This window comes from Malus sylvestris, chromosome 5 (genome assembly GCF_916048215.2).
Source record: "Malus sylvestris chromosome 5, drMalSylv7.2, whole genome shotgun sequence".
NCBI classification, from domain to species: Eukaryota; Viridiplantae; Streptophyta; class Magnoliopsida; order Rosales; family Rosaceae; genus Malus; species Malus sylvestris.
Genome location: NC_062264.1, coordinates 37,472,420 through 37,495,436, shown reverse-complemented (window position 1 = coordinate 37,495,436; position 23,017 = coordinate 37,472,420). Strand labels below are relative to the sequence as shown.

General features: G+C 36.5%; 3 protein-coding genes and 1 long non-coding RNA gene across 9 annotated transcripts; 2 read left to right on the top strand and 2 right to left on the bottom strand.

Annotated features, from left to right (window-relative positions):
* The first annotated feature begins 5,853 nt into the window (after nt 1–5,853).
* Nucleotides 5,854–8,382, top strand: LOC126623312 (uncharacterized). Its single transcript, XR_007623730.1, has 2 exons — nt 5,854–7,381; nt 7,441–8,382. It is a non-coding gene; the product is annotated as an uncharacterized LOC126623312 (long non-coding RNA).
* Nucleotides 8,315–9,292, bottom strand: LOC126623311 (uncharacterized). 3 transcript variants are annotated; one of them, XR_007623728.1, is made up of 3 exons: nt 9,125–9,292; nt 8,853–9,018; nt 8,315–8,694 (listed from the first exon to the last, which is right to left on the bottom strand). XR_007623728.1 is itself a non-coding variant. In XM_050292160.1 (2 exons), exons 1-2 carry the CDS (start codon nt 8,886–8,888, stop codon nt 8,416–8,418), a joined length of 315 nt encoding a protein of 104 aa, XP_050148117.1. In that variant the 5' UTR covers nt 8,889–9,133; the 3' UTR covers nt 8,315–8,415. The 3 variants fall into 3 exon arrangements, 1 of the variants encoding a protein (XP_050148117.1); XR_007623729.1 differs by having other exon boundaries at nt 8,877–9,018; XM_050292160.1 differs by having other exon boundaries at nt 8,853–9,133.
* Nucleotides 9,293–12,098: 2,806 nt separating this feature from the next.
* On the bottom strand, nt 12,099–17,872 carry LOC126623310 (protein NARROW LEAF 1-like). 4 transcript variants are annotated; one of them, XM_050292159.1, is made up of 7 exons: nt 17,644–17,872; nt 16,045–16,557; nt 15,602–15,745; nt 14,265–14,505; nt 13,279–13,779; nt 12,948–13,097; nt 12,683–12,844 (listed from the first exon to the last, which is right to left on the bottom strand). In XM_050292159.1, exons 2-7 carry the CDS (start codon nt 16,543–16,545, stop codon nt 12,822–12,824), a joined length of 1,560 nt encoding a protein of 519 aa, XP_050148116.1. In that variant the 5' UTR covers nt 16,546–16,557; nt 17,644–17,872; the 3' UTR covers nt 12,683–12,821. The 4 variants fall into 4 exon arrangements, with proteins under 4 accessions (XP_050148113.1, XP_050148115.1, XP_050148112.1 ...); XM_050292156.1 differs by having other exon boundaries at nt 12,099–13,097; nt 17,624–17,872; XM_050292158.1 differs by having other exon boundaries at nt 12,099–13,097; nt 16,045–16,656.
* Nucleotides 17,873–21,395: 3,523 nt separating this feature from the next.
* LOC126621281 (uncharacterized) lies at nt 21,396–21,994 on the top strand. The gene has a single exon (XM_050289682.1). The coding sequence runs from the start codon at nt 21,548–21,550 to the stop codon at nt 21,857–21,859; it is 312 nt and encodes a 103-aa protein (XP_050145639.1). The 5' UTR covers nt 21,396–21,547; the 3' UTR covers nt 21,860–21,994.
* Nucleotides 21,995–23,017: the final 1,023 nt, after the last annotated feature.

Below are 23,017 nucleotides of genomic sequence, written 5' to 3'. Positions count from 1 at the left end.
AATGCCCCCAAGACAAAAAACTTCAAAGGCATCCCAAAATAATGCATCAAATAAGGCAGAAGCATTTTCGTCATTTTAACAGTGCTTTTTTTAATAATTAATTTTGTTGTTTTTTTTTAATTAGTAACTCACAATAGGCTAGCAATAATATTATTCAATTTCTCTATTTTTAAACATGTTCAAAACATCTTAAGATGCGTGTAATGCTGGTTATAAAAAGATCATTCGCACGCGGATAATAATATAAGTAAATTAATTGTCAAATGATTGTTTTTTTTTTAAGAAACGATATTATCTACACTAAGGGAAGTGAGTGGGGTTAGCTTCACAATGGGCTAGCAATAATGTGATTCAATCAATTGTTTATTAAAAATTATTTTCTCTATTTTAAACACGTTCAAAACATTATAAGAGGCGTGTAATGCCGGTTATAAAAAAAGTATTTCGCACGCAGATGATAATGTGATTAAAATAGTTGTCAAATGATTTTTCTTTAACGAACGATATTATCTACACTAAGGGGGACGGGGTGGGTTTAGCCTCACAATGAGCTAGCAATAATGTGATTCAATTAGTTGTTTATTAAATATTATTTTCTCTATTTTTAAACACGTTCAAAACATCTTAAGAGGCGTGTAATGCCGGTTATAAAAAAGTCTTTTGCAAGCGAATAATAATGTGATTAAATTACATTAAATTAGTTGTCAAATGATTGTTTTTTTTTTTTAACAAATGATATTATTTACACTGAGAGGGGAGGGTGGGATTAGCCTCACAATAAGCTAGCAATAATGTGATTCAATCAGTTGTTTATTAAATATTATTTTTTCTATTTTTAAACATATTCAAAACATCTTAAGATGCGTGTATGCCGGTTATAAAAAAAATATTTTGCACGCGGATAATAATGTGATTAAATTACATTAAATTAGTTGTCAAATGATTGTTTTTTTTTAACAAATGATATTATCTACATTAAGAGGGAGGGGGTGGGCTTAATCTATCAATAGGCTAGCAATAATGTGATTCAATCAGTTGTTTATTAAATATTATTTTCTCTATTTTTAAACACGTTCAAAACATCTTAAAAGGCATGTAATGCCAGTTATAAAAAAGGTCTTTCGCACACAGATAATAATGTGATTAAATTAGTTATCAAATGATTGTTTTTTTTTAACAAACGATATTATCAACACTAAGGGGGAGGGAGTGGGCTTAGCCTCACAATGAGCTAGAAATAATGTGATCTAATCAATTGTTTATTAAATATTATTTTCTCTATTCTTAATGTAAATTCTATATAAACCGATTTTATTATGTGAATTAAACTGCTTTAATTGGTTTATGAGGAGTTTATTCTAGCATGATCAAAGATTATTCATTTACTTCAAATATTTGATTTTCTTTTTGTCAATTTACGTATATAAATACATTTAAAACGTGTAAATTATGCGTAACAACTCGTGGTTCAAAAAATATCTTCTGCACGCGTAAACGCGTGCATGAAGGCCAGTGAATGAGAATACGGGATGTGCCTAACTAAGTTGAAAAGTTTGCAGCATCATACATATGGTTTTGACACGAATCCTATATGACAGTGCAATCAAGTTATTCCGAACCATGTCACTTTGATTAATGCACTTAATAATAATTACCTCATACGTTGGTTTGGACTAAACTTGTTTGCCATGGTGGTACTCACATAAACCATCATTACCAAAATGATGATATGTTTAGCATAGCAAACATGGAAACGTAACCACTTTATACGTGCCCCCCACCACGTGGAACGTCACCAACTAATGGCCATGTCTCATTAATTTAACCAAACGAAATTAAATAAATAAATAAAACTTAAGTGTGATCAAACGACTGGATCTTATGCAAGTAAACAAATTAGGTAGTTCCGGCTATCTAAAATAATAGCTCTCTCAGTTTAATGAAAATTTTCTTTTTAATGTTATAAAAGATCATTACACATCGTTATCTAATATTTAATTATTACTCTTAGATGCAATTGTAACAATATTTTAATCAATCATAAACTATTGCTACATAGTACTACAGTCTAATGATATTTTTCTTTACTTGTAATTGAGAGGTCTTAGATTCAATTCTCGTCAAAAGCAAATTTGAACCACATTATTACTAATATATTGTGAGGCTAAGCACATCTCTTCCTCCTTAGTATATATAATATCGTTGGTTAAAAATAAAAATTAAAAGTCGATCATAAACTATTATGATACAAGATTATTCGATTTATATTCACTGCTGTGATGGTTGTATTAACGAATAATAATCCTTAATTGTACTCTTCACATGAGTTTAATTGCTGCCGACCTAGCTCTTAGCTAGTCTAATAATAGAATGGTCCTCTGCACATTATTTTTACCAAAACTAATAGTATATGTTAGGCTGAAGATTTTTTTATTAATTAAGTAGTAGTTGCACCAGCTCATTGCCAAGTTCCAAGGTGATCAAGGAAAAAAATGGGATACTTCAGAGTCTTATTCTCTTAGACTTAATGGTTCAAAAAAATGGCAGTCACATTCAATTTTAATCCAACAATAAGAAAAAGTATAATAACAAAAGTTAAATGATCACCTACCGTTGAACTAAGATTGGGCGGTGAGTGACCTCCATTTCCATGTAAATCTCAAGAGCTTTGAGATTTTAATTAAGTTCTACAGCGCTGCCTATGGGGTAGTTAAGCTCTCCCTCTCACTAAACAATCTTGGTTATATTATTAATAGCAACTACTCAAGTCATAGAGGTCACTGTGATGCAGTTAACAAGTCACACTAATCCTCTTTTAGTTGTTGTTACTTTTTAATACAAAAAATTAAGGGAGAAAGATTCCAAGCATGATGAGTAATGGTCCTATCAGGATCAGCAGATAAGACAACATAATCCATTTTTCCAATGAATAAGATGAACAGAAATGTCAAAGAGGAATACAAACGAAAGAACTAATATAGGTGGCACAACCTGTCATATATATGCGATGTGTGCATGTCCTCTCCTGTTGTTCACTTAGTGCCACTTGATTCTGGCTTCATGCACGGAAATTTCATCAGGATCCACCTTTCAACTAGGAAAAATGAAATTCAATTATTATAAGATGAGAGCACTCCTCGTTTATGGCAATTTCAACTTCAATTTCGTAATCTGTTGTTTTCTACAAATTTTACAATCTATTTGTTCGCTTTTTATGTGTAGTTGGATCGCTGGAGACTAAGTTACAGTCCATAAATCGGTCAATTGTTCCAAAGCTTCTTTATGACGAGATGCGATGAATTCTAATTAACTTAAGATTTTAGTTATTTTGCTTGGCTTTGGGTTATATGCTTAAATTTTAATAATGTGTGCCGTTTTAGTCATGCGGTTTGCTCCGCATCGGATTCAAGTCTTGGATATACTTTGAAGTTTTAGTTTTCTAAAGAAAAGATTATAAGAGGACACATTAATAAAATGGTTGAGGACATATAGAAGGCAAATTTCAATGGGAAAACATGCACGATCGTAATTATATGACAACAAGGGCTTGAATCTTTATATATACCAATTTGTGAAGTTCACCTTCAAGTATATAGACGAGATAATGTAACCTAGAAAATGATTCTACACCACTCTTAATTAATAAATATGAGAGAAATTAATAATAATATAGAAAAAAGGGAACAAACAAAACCCATCTGCATCTGCATCTGCATGCAACAACTGCTCCGTCATGAAATTGGCAACAGAAGTGGCAAATAAAACCCTAAGTTTGGAATATATTGCTTTTTATATTTTACAACCACCACTACTATCTACCTTAATGATTTTTTTTTTTGAGGCCCGAACCTTAATGAAATGAAGCAGTGGATCTGGATTCTCCCCCATCCCATTTTTCCTCTCTTCCCTTCCTTTCTAATTGAATGCTTAAGATTAAGCCACATCGTCATTTTGTTTTACCTTTTTTTGTAGAGAGAGAAAGAAGAAGAGAAAATTGCAGAGAGGAGGAGAGGGAGGGGAGGGGAAAGAGAGGGGAGGGAGGGAAGGAGAAAAGTAAAGGGAGAGAATCCAACTCCGAAGCAGTAATACCAACTCTTGGAGCCTAAATTTATATAAAAAAAAGAAAGTGACCCTATCCATAATAAACACTATATTAAAAAGCTGTGGTCCTTCCTTCCCATTAGGACTTGTCTCTCTGCATGTCATTGTAGTTGTCAACCAAAGACAGAGGAACCACCCAAAGCTAAAGACAAAAGGAGGACACTAGACTCGATCGATCAATTGATTCCACCAACCAGGCCAATTCTTGCCCTTCGTATAAATAAATATTGAACAACAGATATTGAAATTGCAGTGTTGTAGGGACCAAGCGGCTATAAGCACATGCATGGTCACATATTTCCTCTTACTAGCTGCTAAAACTGATGAAGATCAGTAATTAACCCCATTAACTAGGTCTTGGTTATTGTGAAGATCAATTGAAGGAGGACTTGAAAGAAAGGATTTGGATTTCATAACAATGCTAAATTTGCTATTTACAAAAACTAGAAAGCATGTAGATGTAACATGAATTTGAAATATCTATATGCATGCAATAACTTATTTGAAATGAGCTAATTTCTCAGTCAAACCTTCTCGTTCTGCCTTCTCTATTATTCTTCTCATCTTGCATGACCAAAATTGTCTTCTTTGTAGTTCATCTTTACAAATCAACTCTACAAAAATTCAATTAAATCAGAAATCATTCAAATGTTAGACTAATGATGTAAAAAATCAATATTTAACAAAATAGCATGGTTCTTATATTTGTTAGACAGCTGAAAAATGTCATATTTGGTTTTTTTTTGTAAAGTTGATCTTTAAAGAACCTAGAAAATAGACGGTTTAGATCATCGTGCGACATTGCAACATATGATGGAGAGCCGAGAAAATTCAAATGAGAAGGTTTACTAGCATTCTTTATTCGAAGTTTGCTAGCATTCCTCATTCGAAATTGATTTATATCTTGTCTGCCTTTTCTTCTTACTCCAATTTTCGATTTGTGAATTGTAATATTCCAAATTTAACCATATAACATTTATCTGAATCCTTAAATTTGTTATCCCCATCCATATGCCCCTTAAAGGGTTTCTCATACATATGCCACAAACTTGGTAGTGATTATAGAAATGTATTGAGATGAGTAAGGTCTATTAATTGTCACCATCCTACTAGTTATGGATGGAGAAAGCCTACACCAAGCTTTGAGTAAAAGACACGCCTAACTTAACAAAGCAAGCATGCTTGCTCGTCAACTTTTCAGACCAAGAGAAAAGCACGCTTAACTTTTCAAACTTCTCTTTTGGCTCAAATATTAATCTGAAATTATCACATCTATCGCTGGTTCCCTGCAGCTGCATTCTATATATATTGATAAAGACTGTATAATCATCATGAATAATTTGATCAGAAATATTTTCTTTCCTTGTATATCATCATGAAGAATTTGATCAGAAATATTTTCTTGCCTTTTAGAAGACTCTATAATCATCGTGAATAATTTGATCAGAAATATTTTCTTTCCTTTAGAGTTTGGTAATCCAAGTCAACTAGATTGAACAAATTTGATATATCCTTTAACCAGCAGAATATATATTGCCCTATAAGTCAAGAGTTTTGACTACACAACGAATCAATTTTCTCTGAGCTTGAAAAATAATCTGGGAAAACAAGAAAAATATAAGAAGATAGGGTTTTAATATTACACTTGTGAACAGAACATGGTGGTCCCTTTTTTCGTCTTTAAATATATTCATTTATAATGTGCTATAAACTAATAATGGAGAGAGAGGGTTCAGGTCTATAGCTGTAAGGAGGACAAAGAAACTCAAAAAATAAAAACTCAATATCTTAATGCTAGAGTATACAGAGGAAGCGAAACTTAAATGACACAGGTAAATTATTAACGCGACGTCTTATATCAATGATAATATATAATGTGTAAATTTTTATATTTACATGCCATTATATTATTGACACGAAATGTCATAGTAACGCTTTACTTGTGGGATGTCATGTAAGTTGCTGTAGAGGATGAGGGATAGAGAGAGGGATAGCTAGAGGTGCATAAAAGCTATCATTTATACAGAGATGCGGGAAGCTAGCTAGCTAGATAGAATAATCTAGAGAGAGAGAGCCAGTAGGATTGTCACGAGGCTCCTCCCTCTTTCTCTTACCTAAAATATGCACGCCTCTCTATATGTAGGCTAAGCTGAGAGTGAAATTCTGAAAAGCTTCAGCTGTTTCCTTAAAAAGTTCCAACGAAGGCCAAACCTTTATGCAGCTTCTTGGTTCATCTTTCTTCCCTTGTCTGGTTTGTTGGTTTGAGAGCTTGAAGCTGCCAGCATGATCTGGTATACATAACTATAGCTATCACATATATGTATATATATCAATGGTGTTCCGCATATATATACTTTAGATCTTGCACCACCATTTTTTATTTATACAGATCTTGATTATTTCATGTTTTTGGATAAAAGGGTTTTTAATTTTTAGTCAATTAACCAAGAGAGTAATTGGCATCCTGCTAATTACAATTTTTTCTTTTTCTTTTTCAATAAAAAATTATACAGATTGATCAGAAGCCTGTTTTTAAAATCTTGTATTCATATTTTCAATTAGCTAGATATAACACACACACACACACACACACATATATATATATATATAGGATATTCAACCAGGTCATCTGGCAGCTTCAATCACTCACTCATCAACAATAGAAAATGTTTCTGAACTAAGAACACAAGGTCTCTTGTGGTGAAGGATTACACTCATCCCAAGACAGCTTTGTTTGAGGTATTTATTTCTGCTTCTTTCTCTGTGTCTTGGATGGTGCCAGCATTTATCTTAGAATTAGCATATGCAGAACAAATTTCATATTTTAAGACATAAATTAAACAAGGAATTTTAAGAGTGTATATTGAACTTGTTTTTTTTGGTGGCCTGGGGGGATAATCTTAGTGTACTGTCATCAGATCAGATCATAGAGTTAGGTGTTCTTCAAGAAAGCTAATATATAAAAGATGCATGCTTTTGGTAATTTAATTAGAACTCTAGTATGATTCATCTTATTTCAAATGGATTACTAACTAGTCTGATATTGGAATTAAAATGTTATCTTGTATTCAAATTTTAGCATTCATCTGTTAGATTTTGTGATTGTAATGTAGATATTATACAGAAGTACCTAATCCCATAAGCCAGATATACAATTACAAAAATCCATCTGTTCATTTTTTTTAAGCGCTTCAAATTTGTTTGATCTTTCCCAATTATCCTAGCCGGAACTTGTACGCAGCATTTATATAAGCTAGGGAAAATGAACTCAAGATCTTAGGTGCCGGAACTTGTACGCAGCATTTATATAAGCTAGGGAAAATGAACTCAAGATCTTAGGTGCAAGGTGAATTATATTAATTGTCTTAGCCAACTGAGCTACAAATTTCTTACATGTTTTGTTGTTCATTTAGTGTGTTTTGAATAAGTTTTTGCATGTAGAGTACGTGTGTGTGTGTGTGTGTATATATGTATATATAATTACTGTTTATCTATCAACGAAGAATAGTAGCAGACTAATGATTCTATTTTTTTTAATTTGTTTATTTTTTATTTTTTGAGTTAGTGAGAAGTCCTAAGGTGTTGAAAGCAGCACTTGTTGATTATTGTGCATCTTATCTTCATAATTCAATCATAATTTAAGTACCATCTCTAAAGAAATGCATGCTGTTTGTTTTTTTTTTGAAACGACTGAACATGCATCCTTGCCCAAAATGATTAAGTGGAAATTAATCATCATTATGTCCCTGTTAAGTCCCTAATCTGTCTATCTTTCACTGGGCTATCTTCTCAAGATTGTGAAAAACTTTTGTTCATTAATCCGATAGTCAGTAAAAGCTTAATTTGTTACTTCAATAGAAGTCCTGAAAAGTCCTCTCTACCAAAGCCTTTCTTTCCATTTGTAGTTACATGTATTAGCTTTGCAAAGTGGCAAAACACTAGTGGTCCAATAGGATTATTGGCTTCTCTTTTTCTCTCTCTCTCTCTTAATTTTGGTGCAGGGTTACATCCCTTGGAATATAAAAAATCAAAGATTGTGGTCTGCTACAAAAACTCAGTGGCTCATTTGATGATATGATCGTTGGATTAAATTTAGTATTTCTTTGTAGAATCGTATTTGTTAAATTTTTCACTACAAATGAATGTTTTAGTGATCTTGGGTTTGTCGAATTTTTTGCAAGGATGATCTATAAATAATGTACTAAAATATAGATGGTTTAGATCGTTGTAATACATTACAAAGTGAATCGTACAAAATAAGTGTCAAAATGTATATCAAAAGCATAGATCACAAGATCCTGACTATATATATATTTACAGCCTCCCTAAAGCATGTATCAATGCACCTGAATTAATCATCTGAATCCTCCGAACTTGGATCAGAATCGGAAGCCTAGGAAGTCCTGGAAGCCTCCTTGATCCAGAGTCCCTCCACCTCTTCTTCCCATGGCGCGTGACCTGGAACCATCCTTTGATCCCTTTGATTTCCAAAATTTCACCTTCATCATCCGATTTGTCGCCTAAAACCCTAAATGCACAGTGTCCACTTTTTCCCACAGAAAAAGGCCCCACAAGTTCTCCACTGCCATCATCCTGTGACAAGGATTACAAATTGATATTTTATACTACTCTAATTTACGGAGTGAGGAATTCAAACAAATTGTAGACACTATACGAAATGAAGATTACCACTGTAATTCCCTATATTGGCACATTTACCAAGAAAAGAAACTAGCAAAGAAAGAACTTACAAGGTTTCTTATTATGAATTCTACCTTTCTGCACATCCACCAAAAGTAGAACAGCTTGATCTTCTTGTGCACAGCACATGAAAAGGGCCAACAACCTCTATCTCCACCACAGCCATTTCTTCTCCTTCATCAGTGATTGGTTTCCCTCCACTTCTTATGCATTTTGCTTAGCAAATTCAGAGTTATGTGAGAGACAAATAAAACTCAAGGACTAAACTAGCTAGCAAGAACTTACAGTTAAGGGTCTATGATATTGGGCATCTTCATCATACCTGCACACAAATACAATGGAAGATGATCATCTTCCAAAATCTCTCTGTTACATTTTTTGCGATCAACTCGGATGTGGTAACGGAGGGAAGGGTTCTCCAAGCCGCGTTCTGGTCACTGAAATGTACAGAATGAGCCGGCGAGTTCTTGGCATAGTGCCTAGTTTGCAGTGCAAAATGTACCTTAACCAACACTTGTGACCTCTCTCTCTCTCTCTCTCTCTCTCTCTCTCAATGAGTACTTCAAAGCACCTGCATATGGGGACTCATAATTCTGCTTCTTATTGGGGCTCCATTTATTAGTGAAAGAGATCAAACAATTTTAAACAATTAAGCTAGATTCCCCTAAACTGCACGGTAATAATGGAGGGCTCCAACGACTCATTAATCCTTCTGTGTATGTAACATGTTATTTTGCCGAATTTCCACTGCCATTTCTTCTTTCTCTTCCCCCTTTATGGAGTTCTTTTCCTTGGACCATGCATCAAGAAATGGACTGCAGTTGGCTTCTGAAAACGGTAAAAACCTGCTACACTGTGTTCCTGGAAATAGCAAAACCTTGCCACGCCATCCATGTCAACTTTTTTTTTTTTTTTGTTCTTCTTCTTCTTCTTGCTTTCTTCAATGAAAGGGTTAGGTGTGGAAACCCCAATGAAGATCTTCAACTCCTTTCGGTTCTAGTATTCACATATTTTCATTTCTAGGGTTGCACAAGTTCTTTGGTGAGCATTTGGATTTGTAGTGCTTAATTAGAAATATTGATCTTTTTGCTGCCCTTGCATGCATTTCAGAAGGCTGTGAAATACAAATGAAAATGCCTATAGAAGTTGAAGTACCCACCAAAGTCACATGTTTTCCATCTCTTCCTCCTTTGTCTTCTTTCTGGTACAAGATCAATATTCTTTATTTATTTATTGAAAACAAGATGAATATTCAAGCAGAAAAAACACGACATGATCACACATACCTCCATCCAACCTAAATATTTGATTTGATCCAGGAATTTTTATGAATTAGGGCTTCCAGTTTTCACAGAGAGAGAGAGAGAGAGAGAGAGAGAGAGAGAGAGAGAGAGAGACGCGAGCTCTTTCTGTTTTTTTTTTTAAAAGAAAAAAAAAATGGTAAATCAAGTTGGAAGAGGAAACGACACGAGTTTACGAACTCAGGTCTCTCTCGATACAAACACAACAACAAACATATCCCTAGCCGTCCGCTTTGGAGGCAGTGGCAACCCCTAATTCTTCTCCTTCTTTTCTTCCCATTCTCTCTTATCTCAGTTTTTTTCTAACAAATAAAAATACTCAACTGGTAAATGCATCAGATTTTTATGCAAATGTAGAAGTACTTGATGAAGTCGTCTCAACAAAATAAGTGATTAGCGCACGTTTCGAATGGGGATGCATTGATGGAGTTTCATGGGTTAATTACACTAAACACCTAATGAGGTTTTTTGTGTATTCACAAAACTCCTTCGAGTTTGAGAAAGTACACTAACATCCCAAGAGATTTTAATTCAATTTCACATTACCCTTTAAGGACAAATTTACCCTTGTAGTCAATTATTGAATAAATAAAAAACTTGTATAACTACAATTGTTGATGCACAAAACCGGAAGGTCTTGGGACTACGTAAATCCGACCGTGAATCTGCAAGAATGTAAAGAACACAAGATGTATCGTGGTTCACCTCAATGTTTGGGCTACGTCCACACTGATGTTGATTGTATTTCTCTGTATGAATGTATGGATTACAAGCATGAGAGGGAGTCCCCCAGAGAAAGAGAGGGTTTGAGAGAGCTTCTCTGTGAGGATGAGAGCTCTAAATATGAGAGCCTCTGTTTGGGGATGTGAGGCATGAGGATTGTGAGGGTGAGGAGTCCCTTTTATAGACTAAGGGCTCCTCCCCTTTTACATAGATCATGGACTCAATATCTGGAAGCCCAAGTAACAAGGCTCAATATAATATGGTACTAACAATAATATTTATTAAATTTCTCTGAAAGGGGTAATGTGAAATTGAATTAAAACTTTAGGAAGTGCTAATGTAATTTTTAAACCTCAGGGTGTTAATATGATTAACCGAATTGAAATATAGGTCAGGGAATGTTGAAATGCATTTATAACTCCTTACTTTAAAAAAAATTAAAGAAAAAACAAAAAAAAAAGTGCAAGCAATCAAACAATTTAAAACTGATATCATGCATATATCCTTCAAAGTCCTTTCTTTTTTTGTTAGTGGTCATCTTGCCCTTAAATTTGATCAACGATAGAAATTAAAACGCTAAAAGGCACACTTACTCATCTTCCACCCTTGATTTCAAATCTAAAAAGTAAGTGATCATATATTCTTTGATCACCTGATGACTAGGAAAACATTTCTACTATGGTTGAAAAATCTCATCTGCTTTTTACAAACAATAACGCTGACTGATTTCTTCCTGTACTGACAAGGATCACTTTACTTCCAATTCACCACAATTTGCTGAAAATTTGAAAAAGATGACGTAAGAGCATATGTCAGTGTAACATTCAACATCCAAGATTTTTGAGTTTCCATGGTATTTAAGAGGGATTTGGATCCTCTCCTGAGCTTAGAAGGCTGAGCCTTCTGAGCAAAGCACACGGACCGTTGAATTTTGATTCAATGACGACAAGTAGAAGGATCCTTTAAAAGTTATAATAATTGTAATCATTAGATCAAAATCCAACGGTCCATGTGTTTTGCTCAGGAGGCAGCCGCCTAAGCTCAGGAGGCAGCCTCCTAAGCTCAGGAAAGGATCCAAATGTATTTAAGAGAAGCATGATTGAAAAGGACATGCCATTGCCAAACAAATTAGACAATGTATCAATTGAAGCCGCATTTACAAATGAATCAAGACCTCTCTGGATCTCTATGCTTGGAGTTTAAGGACTCGGAGATCTAAGCCGTTGAACAGAAAGAGATTTGGATCCTTGATTTGTGAGTGAGCTAGTAGGATGAACTAATCGAGGCCATAGGATTGAAATTAAGTGGTCTAAATCCCTGTCCGCATGCTTCGGACAGAGTGATCCAGAGAAGATATCAATTCTACAAATATAGCCACAATGTGAGTTCAATTATGACTACTACTAGTCTACTAGACTTAACGAGATACAAACAAATGGTGTGCTCCACCATGCTCCCTCCTCTTTCTACCATCAAAAAGCGACCTTCCAAACTAACCTCGCTACCCGAATGTAACATTTTACATTACGTCGGATTACAATAGCTGCTTATACTCCCACTTCAGGGTGCTAATTCTATAAGGATATTCACTACAGCGGCACAAATCAAAAGTAAAAACGAGCACAGGTAAACGCCTAAACATCTCTATAAAAACATTGTATGCTCCACATATATGACCTATACTTTTTACCCTTACCAAACTACGCAACTGATGAATGAAGTTCACTGCAGCTGCAATCTGGCATAAAGTGAACTGAGAATTTTAAGTCCTGCCTTTGAAGCATCGCTTCGTATGACAGGTACTCCAACAAAAGAGTGACCATTTACCATTCCTACTTCAATAGGGTCCTTGACTGCTAAAGAGAGAGTTGCAGTTTTTTATTCTCTTCGGTTCAGGTTCACCTAACTGCAACGAAACAGAAATCTCTTCATCTGAGCTACTCTGCAATGCCAAAAGGTTTTTTGATACCGGATGTTCCTCTTGATTGCTTTGATTTATTGGAGATCTGTTGGTGGCACTGGGAATGAATTGGTGTTCTACATTAGGAGCAGTTTCAACACCATTTTCTATGCAAAAGTCACCGTGCATGAATGGGCGAATCAGTCCCTGACAGGACTCACCTTCAATTGGAATTTTCTGAAGATTGAAACCCAAAGGTCCAAAGTCATCTTCCAGCTTATCTTTAAAAGGGGGCCGGACAGCTGGGGATGACTCCCCAACTGTGGAACCAACCCCCACAGCTGAAGCATTTCGTTGCTCTTGGATAGCAGCTATGTTAACATAAAGCAGACAGGAGTCAGGAAAATAGCTGAACAAAGCCAAGGTCAGTAAAAACATAAAACTCTACTCGTTTTTTAAGAGTATGCACACTGTTCAACTAAAATCAGCAGAACCAAAAAAGAGGGAAAAATGCATAAAAAAAAAAAAATGGGATGGTTTAGAAGCACAAACCTTGAAAGCCTTCATTGGTCGTTATCAGATCAAGATCAAGGAGCTGAAGAAGACGCCCAAGATCAACTCCACTGGTCCAATTTTCAGGCGGTTGGCCAATTTTTAGTTTCAAGCGACCACGGTTAGCTGTCCCACCCCAAATGATCCCAACCGGTCGTGGCTTCTCCCCATTCTCACCAGTCAATAGAATGAGGCTTCCACTATCGCCTTCAAGATCAAAACTCTGCTGATTCTCTCCAACAACAAGAAAATCAGTAAAGAAACATATCCCTTTTTCATCATTGTATTCTAGGGCATACGCCATGATGGTCCCAGTCGTCAAGCCTGAACTTCTCCCAACTTTCATTACTTGCCTTCCAATAAGACTGTTGATTGGAGACTGCAAGTCTATGGTGTTGACATCACCAATCTCACCTATGCCTCTTACAGTTGTAATTACATTGTTCATGTTGAAATCTTGGCCAAAAGGAATGAAGGCACCATCAGCTCGCACAAATGTTTCTGCAGGGGCACCAAATCATAATAGGCACATGTCGGGGTCAGAACTTGATGAGAAGCCCAATAGAGCAAGTGTGAAGTTGCAGAAAATGAGAAACTACGAATTATCTTGTCCAGAGTGCTGCTCAAATAATATGTGGAAGATCAAACTCAACCTTATAACAAGACCAACTGTATGTTTGTGCCTTAAACCTTTCATACCAAGATGTGCCTTCCCAATACGGATCAATTGAAAGCTATTATGCTTAGACAATGTAGACACAAATTAAATAATTAAGATGTAAACATATTGGGTTATTTTGCGAGGACAAGGCACAAGGTACATAAACTGGTTTCTTCAACTAAGTGATGATAGCCTCTACTGTCCTTATCTAATTTTCCCCTATTTTCAAGTAACACTTTTAACCTCATAAACTATAGCTACTGACTATTTGCAACGGCAGATGCACATAAGCTTTTCTAATGGCCAAAATTTGAAACTCCATTACCTGGGTTTGTTCCAGCAAATATTCCGTACCAAAGATCATCTGTGATAAAAGATGTTGCCCTCTCCACAGCGCCAAGATACACCCCAGGTCCAAGGCTTGGTGGCAAAGGATGAAACATTTTCTGGTTTGGATAGTCCAAATCAACAGCCACATGCCGATTTGTGAGAAAACCAACCTGTCGATTTCCTGTTCGGCTTTTAACAATAGCACCCAGAGTTCCATACGTTTCCTGGCTAGCAACCTAAAGAAGAAGAAAATCAATTATGTAAACTTAAATAGTTGAGACACAATGTACAGACAGATCCCTGATCAACAATTTGACATTTAGGGTATATGATAAGTTTTGTAAATTCACTGATATTCCTAAAGCTTAAACAGTTGGGAATCTTCGGATGCAGGCCAATATTCTAATACTCTCCCTCATGTTGGGCTTTTCCCTAGCACTAGTGAGACCAACACATAAAACTCAACATAGAGAGGTTATACTGGAATGGATATGAACTCAAGATCTCCCACTCTAATACTCTGATAAGTTTCATCAGTTTACCACTGTTCCCAAAAGTTTCAGTTTCTTGAATTAGAAAGCATATAGCGAACCATAAATCCTGTATTTTTAAGAGTAATGAGCAATTACTGGCCAAATAAGACCCATCCAAATCTTATGTACTGATTTTGTTTGGTATCAAATCCAGCATACCAATTACTGGCCAAATGAGAAGATCCAGTCTCATACTCTAAGTGTTTGAGGATATGAACCAAAACAATTACATGACAGGCATCATCCCTGGAAACCCATTCGCTTGAACTCAAGCAAGCCAAGTGAAGCAAAGATAACTCTATTTAATATTGCAAAGTACCTCACCAATTCATTATGTCATCATTGGATAGTCTTTTAATGGAGCTGTAAAGACCTCAATAACACCTAGGCAACGTTCCAGTTCTGATATAGGTAATGATCTTCTTAGACAAGCCACTCATAAGATTATTACCTTATCAACTAGCTAACTAGCGTAACCCCCTCTTCCAGTCAATTCCACCTTGGCTAACCAGCCTATGAGCACAGCTATTGTTGCCCTCCCAATGGCAGTTTTATGCATTATAGTTATACTATAATAGTTTTCCTTATATCACATTAAAATTAAGAAAAGTAGTAAACATTAACATATGTACTCGTATGAGTTGTAGCATGAAATAAGTTTTCAAATACCGTAATCTGAACCTAATAGATACTTGGTATCTATATTATTTAGTCACTATCTGAACTTGCAGATCAACACACCAAATTACCAACTACCACAGAAAACAATTAGATGACAGCAATTTTCTCAAGAAAATACCTGGGAACCAGAACCAATGCATGGATCACTTCCCCTCAAGCCATCTGCGAGCACTGTGTACAGCTGTTCTTTAGGAGTTGAAGCCGGGGAACCAAAATAGGAAAATTCGACAACATCCACATCACACCATACACCTCCTGGCCCCTGCACCATTTTTTAAATGCAGAAACCAAACAAAACAAGAACCTAGTCAAAGATCAAAGCAACCAATTAGCATTAAAAAAAAATCAACATCCTGACAAGCGTATCATTCTGACCATCATAGTTTCAATCAATAGAAAAATACACAAGCATATCATTCTGACCAGCATCATGATTACTGTGAAATAAAGAAAACAACTTTACTATGATAAAACAAATATTATGCAGCTAACGACAAAGTACAATGTCATTGACAAAATAAAATCTAAAAAACAGAATATACAAGACACTAAATTTTCTACCTCAAGGGCAGTAGGTAGACATTGTACATGGCTGAGCCATTGCCTGTGAGCTTTACGGGCAACAAAGACAAGAATGGCTGGAATGTCTGTTAAGACACCCTTCCGAATCCGAAACCCAATTGCTGTGCCAAGACTAAACCGGCGCAAGATCTTGCTATGGAATGCCCTGATGGTCATCAGCTCAAGTAAGGTTGTAGCCTGCTTCCCTGATGGCAACCGGCCCACAGTTTCAGGAAGATCTTCCTTCTGAAGATTTCCGAAATAGTTGGCTCTATCTTCCACTGCATCACTTAATCGACTAAATGTAGGCCATGAGAAGTAGGCAGCATTGCTCTCAGAGTGCTGACCACCAGATGCAAAAGGCTGGAGGGCCGATGGACTTAATGAAGGTAGATAAGGATGATGACTGCAGTAATTCCTTTCCAAGTCTAGAGCAGATTCCTCAGACTGTGTTAATCCAGAGTGATGATGGAATCTTAAATCTAATCTGTTCCTGTCCATCTTCCAGCTCTCCTACGTCATATAAATGCATCTCTCAGGAGATTCATATTTGCGATAAGAGGCACCAAATCATAAAGATAACCTACAACTTCATTCTTCTTCTTGTTCAGCCTTTAATGACACTTAAAAGATTTAGATTCAAAAGAAAAGAAGCAATCACAAAAGAATTATGAACCGCTCGTCAATAGAAAACCCCGGAAAGAAAATAGTAGACAAAAAGGGGAGAAAGAAATAAAGACAGAAAAGAAAGGAAAGATAAGAGACTACTCTGAGATAGCTAGAACAATGAAAAGAATCAGCATGCCAAAGAACTGTGCAAGTTCTTAAAGACCGATGAGATAAATCTAATCTGAACCAAAATCCTATGAGTAAATGTTGAATATTAACAAGTGGAAAATGGCACAGAGTGCACATTTAAGCTGTCATTTATCTAAATTGTCAATTTTACCTACATTTAATCATCTTAAGGATAGCACAATATATGAAAATGCCAGCTAAACATTTAATACCAGCTACTCTCTCTGTTTCAAAGCTCAAGGGTTCACAAACTCTTCAAAATGCATCTGAGGAAATGAATCCCATGATAAAGACTGGAACTTTAAGAAAATTAATGAATGCATACGCATGAGAAGGAAAACACCCCTTTCTTATGCAGAAATAACAAGCAAAATTAAAGCAAAAAAAGGGAGAAACGGTGGGGTAGCTTGCAACAAGCAGAAGAAAGATTTAAGGATATATATATATATATATATATATATATATATATATATATATATATACACAGAGAGAGAGAGAGAGACAGAGAGAGAGAGAGAGAGAGAGCAAAACCCAGACACCGTTTCACGAAATAGGTTGAAGTAAACTGAGAATAAGGACCTAGATTGCAAAACCCAGACACCGTTTCACGAAATAGGTTGAAGTAAACTGAGAAAAAGGACCTAGATTGTTCATATTGTTCACAATGAGAGAAGAAGAGACTGAACCCGGAAAGCAAAACCCCCCAAATTCACACCTTGCTCGGAACCCAGATAGAATTTTTATCAAAACCAAAAGATAACAACAAATTTAAAAGCCATACTTAGAGAGAAGAGAGCTCACTGATCAATGGTGGAGGTGTGGAGGGCCTCAAAGCAAAGCACTTTGAAGACTTTCATGCCCTAATGAAGAATTTCCCCCACACCCATCATCTAAAAGATCAAGATTGTGTGCCACAATCACTCCATCAAATAATCTAAATACCATCCAGCTAAAAGGATTAGTATTGTGTTTCCACAAACACAGAAAAAGTGATAGAGAGTGAGAAAAAAGAGCTCGGCTGATTTGGTATTGTTGTGCTTTGAAAAAAAAGAGTAGGATTCTTCTCTCTTTTTATCCTTTCCCTCCTCTTATTCTCTCCCCTCTCGTTCTCTTTTATTTGAACGGTCACGATTAAGTCACGTCAATATCTTATATTAATTTTTTATAAAAAGAGAAAGACAAGATAATGTGAGAGGAAGGGATAGAAGGGGATGGAAAAAAGAGAGGAGATAATCCTAATCCGAAAAAAAAAAAATAGTGTTAAAGTGTTTGATAAATTTTAATTTAAAACCACTGCGACTATGTAAAATTACTAAAAAAGATATAATATTGAATATTATATAATAATTTTTTTATCTTTTCTTTTATTATGACATTTATAAGATTTATATAAACTATTTATATACAGTTGTGAGCTTAGAAGAATGTACTTTTACCTTTTTCTTTCCTCTAAGAGTCGTTTCTTCTTTACCTTGTCCCTATTTTAATTTTGCAGAACCTTTGTATATTCTATCTTCTGCCGCTCACTCCCTCTCTCCCCCTTCTCTCTCTATCTCTCTTTGCCTGATCCTAAGGAAGGCTAGGTCGTGGGGAAAGGAAGGTTGGGTCGCATCAACCGATTAGCGGAAGATGGATGAACTCTGATTTCAGGACTTACCGTCCATGTTAGCGGCGAAGGCGTCGACGCTTTCCCATTGAGATTTTGGGTGTCAAGCAGAATGGTGCAAATCTAGCATTCGTTGTGAAACCCAGATTTTGACAAAGCCTAGAAATTCGACGAAGAGGCCCCGAATTTCGACAAAACCCAGAAATCCGACGAACCTCCCACCGCTCCTGTTCCAGAAATCTAAAAGAAGCTCAGAGTCATAAAGGACAGAAGAGAGACATGGCGGGGTCGGCAACGAAGTCGACGGTATAATGTATAATTTATTTAATTGCTAAAGGCTATTTTGGGTATTGGAAAATTTCATTAAAGGTCTTAGCGCCTCTTGCGAAATCGGTTTGCGCAGAAGCTGAGCAAGCAAAAAAAGCCGGGTTTTCAAAGCTGGGTTTTGCAGCTTTGTGTTTTTGGCTTTTTTTTCACCCAAAACTGTGGAAAAAAAAATTGAAGTTGAATGTTTATCAAACATAAAAAAGTTCCCAACTTTTTTTCAAAAACAACTCAGTACCAAACTAGGGCTTACTATATAGAAACAGGAGCTTTAAAGTTTAGAGAATGAGAAGGTTTTATACTTTCCACTCTTTGGACTTTGTAGAGAGAGAGAGAGAGAGTGAGAGAGAGAGAGAGAGAGAGAGAGAGAGAGAGAGAGAGAGAGAGAGCTCATAATATCTAGTATCTGGTATTGTTTCTTAAATAAGGAAAAGGATTCTCTCCTGAGCATATGCTCAGGATCCTGCTGAGCAGGACACAAGGACCGTTGGATAAAAATTTAACAGCTATAAAAAGATGGATCCCTTTAAAGTTATAATAATTGTAACCGTTGGATTTTCATCCAACGGTCCTCGTGTTCTGCTCAGCAGGATCCTGAGCATATGCTCAGGAGAGAATCCTTTTCCCTTAAATAATACAAAGAATCATTTTTCTGAGTATTTGTTTATAGTACCCTTTTTCCCCTTTTTTCTTTATTTTTTTCTTTTTCCTTTCTCCTTTTTTGCACCTCATCACATTTTCGTGGTGGGATATTTTAATGGATGAGAGACGGGGAGAGAAAGGGAAATTCATCTTTTGGATCCCATTGATATTTAATTTGGAGGTGGGGAATAGGGCCACTCCATATTTGCTCCCCAAAAGTAGCACACTCTATCTTATATTATAGGGTTGGGGGTAGAGTGAGTGAGTGAAAGCAAAGATTCAATTTTTCTTTAGACATTGCAATTCACATTAAGCTCCTTTTTTCTTGCTTAATTCATTTGGGTTTTAAGTGTGGTTATTGTTTTTAAGCCATGGTTAACTAAGGGTTAATAGATAATTAGACACATTAGGGTATGATTAGATGTGGGGCATGTGGGAGGGAGAGAGAGTTGGAGACAAACCCTTAAGTCTCTATCTCCCTACATCAAATCAGAAATGCCTTGTTTGCTGCATTATCTTCAACTTTTCGGCTGCACCACACCAACTTATCTCTTCTTCATTCATCATTCAATTATAATATAATGATAATACTAATCACTCTGCTCTGACTTAATACTTCTTCCAAGTTAATTGATAATCTGATAGACTAATAGTGATATGCCATTTGATATATATATATATATATACACACACACACACACATATACATACATATGTGCATATATTAGTATATATATGTGTATATATACTAGTTCTGCAGTATATATATGTGTAGATATACTCTATATATTATATGAGGTTGAGATAGCACAAAGCAAAGCTAAGTTTGCAATCACTTTCTAGCCTTTGCTTGTGGCCCTTTGAAGTTGGAAGATTGCATTTTGGGTATGTCAGCTTTTTTGTCATGTATTTATTTGTAGTCTACATTTGGCAAAAGATATGAACTTGCCCAGCATGGCTCGCTCAATCCCAACCAACCATGAGAGAGAGAGAGAGGAGAGAGAGGGGGATCAAAAGACTCCAATAAGATGTCATCCTCGAAGAAAAATTTCTACAATGCAATTATTTGATTAATGTCCACAAAGATGGGCCCACCACAATGATCTTGTTTTCTTTTTCAGAAAGGAATTTCGATTTTGCTAATTGTAGGAGCACTCACATCCAGTGTGTCCTTGAGAGTCCTTTGCTCTAATGATATTTTCTTTTCTTTTTTGTCTTTTGCTTTTGCATAATTAATAGGCCCATCTCCTTCAAAAAGTAACTCAATTTCTTATAAATGTGGCCTTCATCATCAAACTAAGATGAAGAAAAAATCCGCAGATGTTCAGGTTAGTGTTTTTAAATTCTCATTTTCGTTAGAGTAATTCAGAATGTTGTATTGTAAATAAGAGTGGATAAATGGTTGTGGGTTGTTGGTGATATATTTCCCTGAAGGATGCAAGTTCAAATTTGCTCTTTGTGAGACTGTGAGTGGATTGAAGAAGCATAGAAAAAAGAGAACTTTAACAAAAAAACTCCCGGTACTCTTCAATTTAACGAAAAATTACATTTTTACACTAAAAAGTCAATCATGATACTATTCATTTTACCATTTATTTTGTCCTTATCGTTAAAACCTAAAGTTTTTAAACATTTTTCATTAGTTTAGGTGCTCTGACAATTTGTAATCGTTTTCCTTCTCTTGGTCATGGGGGCACTTACATGGGACATTTTGGGAGAAGACCTTCCACATATCCGATATCCCTAACAAAAAATTCAAACAAGCTTTTATTTCCTTAATTCAAAATAGGTAAAAAGTTCTAAGATTTCAGGAACGACAATGAAAATTTCACTGTGAATGTGAGGATAAATACTCGATCACTTAGACATACATGCCTAAATCTAAATTATCTCCATTTTTTTGCATTATTTTTGGGAAAATCCATATAACATGCTTTGGTTTGTAATTTGGGTTCTGTTTCCAAATAGGCCCAATTACAACTTGGAAGAGATTGACGAACGGCCCACTAGGCCGAATTCTCCCATCTCAAATCGCTGACGTGGCACGATTTGCCACACCGTAAGCTCAGCTCAAAACGCAGGAGGCAGGGATACGAGAAGACGAGCGACAAACGAATGTAACGATAACGAACGATGTCAGAAGCGAAGCAACCGACAACGACGGCGAAATTGAGGGAGTGCGATCGGTTGCAGCGCGCGCTAACGGATTGTCACAAGCGGATCGGGCCGGGTCGGGGTCGGGAGGCGGCGTGCCGGCACCTGAACCGGGGATTGGCGGAGTGCTTGGTGTCGGTGGCGTGCCCGGAAGAGTGGGAAGCAGTTCGGAGCCTGTGCGGGAGTGGAGGAACGGGGCTGAAGCGGAGCCAGTGCCAGGAGGCTCAGCTGTCGCTCTCGGTCTGCCTGTCGTCGCACCAACACCGACTCAGCTCAAATGCAGATCAATAGAAGAAATGTTAATTAATTATTTGTTTGTAATTAGAAAGCAGATTAAGAAAAGGAAAAAAATGTAATTTGTTGGATTAAGCTTTTCTTTTTGTGTGTGTGACTGAATTACTGAGAATCAAGATCGCACTTTCAGAACTCCATCTGATCAAAAGATCCTGATTAATAGTTCGCACGACGACAGGGAGGTGGATGGTCTGCCCTCCCATTTCTATAATCTTCTCTTTGCATGCTCACGATTATGCCACGTTATTATTTTATTATTTTTATAAAAAATTAATATAAAATGTTGATGTAGCTTAACCGTGACCACATAAATATAAAGAGATGGGAAAATTATGAAAATGGAAGGGCATACAATTCACCTCTTGATGACAGGTGGTTTGACAAAAGAGATTTACTGATAGAACAAACGACAGATGGCTCGAGACCACCACCGTTGGACTCGCTTCGAGCCTCGAGCTCGAGAGAAAAGCCTAGTCTTCAAACCAGCATGCACGACGGCCCAACGAAGCTTAGGGAAAATCTGCAGAAACTGGTCAATTCGCCTCAACAGGATCGGACTAGGGTTAAACCGGGCGGACCAGATCTAATTGGACAGTCGAACCTGTTAGGTTAGGGCCAATCGGATGGACCGGTCCGAGTCAGACATGTTAAATGTACCGAACCAACCGAACAACCGGAGTGAGTGAGACCGGTTGAGTCGAGTCAGATCGGTAGAACCAAGTCAGACAGAGCCGAGTCCGACCTTGGAATCGGGTCGGACCGGGCCGAATCAGATCTGTCTAACCAGGTCGGACAAGGTGAATCACGCGAAAAAATGGTCGAACTGAATCGGACCAGGCCGGATTAGACTGGACGGACTCGAGTTCAAATTGAATAGGAGCGGCTCCACCATTGACCATGAACCGTTTGAAGGGTGAGGTTCAACTCCAGCTTGCTCCATTCAAAGGATCAGGTTCAGATCCAACTAGGTCGGTATCTGAGTGGTAACAATGAAGTAATTAACAAATTGTTTGGACCCAATTTTACAAAATCAGTTCGGCGTTGGATGGACAAAATATTTGGATCGTTCCTAGGATAAAGATGTTTTTATTTCTACGATAATTATTCTGATTAACGATATCTAGATATTATCAATCAGAATAGTTATCTGGGAAT

Coding starts and splice junctions, on each gene's coding strand:
- LOC126623311 (XM_050292160.1), bottom strand. CDS start 8,888: ATGTGCAGAAAGGTAGAATTCATAATAAGAAACCTT. Junction 8,695..8,852: donor AATTCATAATAAGAAACCTT/GTAAGTTCTTTC, acceptor TCCTTGTCACAG/GATGATGGCAGTGGAGAACT.
- LOC126623310 (XM_050292156.1), bottom strand. CDS start 16,545: ATGGACAGGAACAGATTAGATTTAAGATTCCATCATCACTCTGGATTA. Junction 14,506..15,601: donor GCATTGGTTCTGGTTCCCAG/GTATTTTCTTGA, acceptor CTTCTTCTTTAG/GTTGCTAGCCAGGAAACGTA. Junction 13,098..13,278: donor GACCAATGAAGGCTTTCAAG/GTTTGTGCTTCT, acceptor ATGTTAACATAG/CTGCTATCCAAGAGCAACGA.
- LOC126621281 (XM_050289682.1), top strand. CDS start 21,548: ATGTCAGAAGCGAAGCAACCGACAACGACGGCGAAATTGAGGGAGTGC.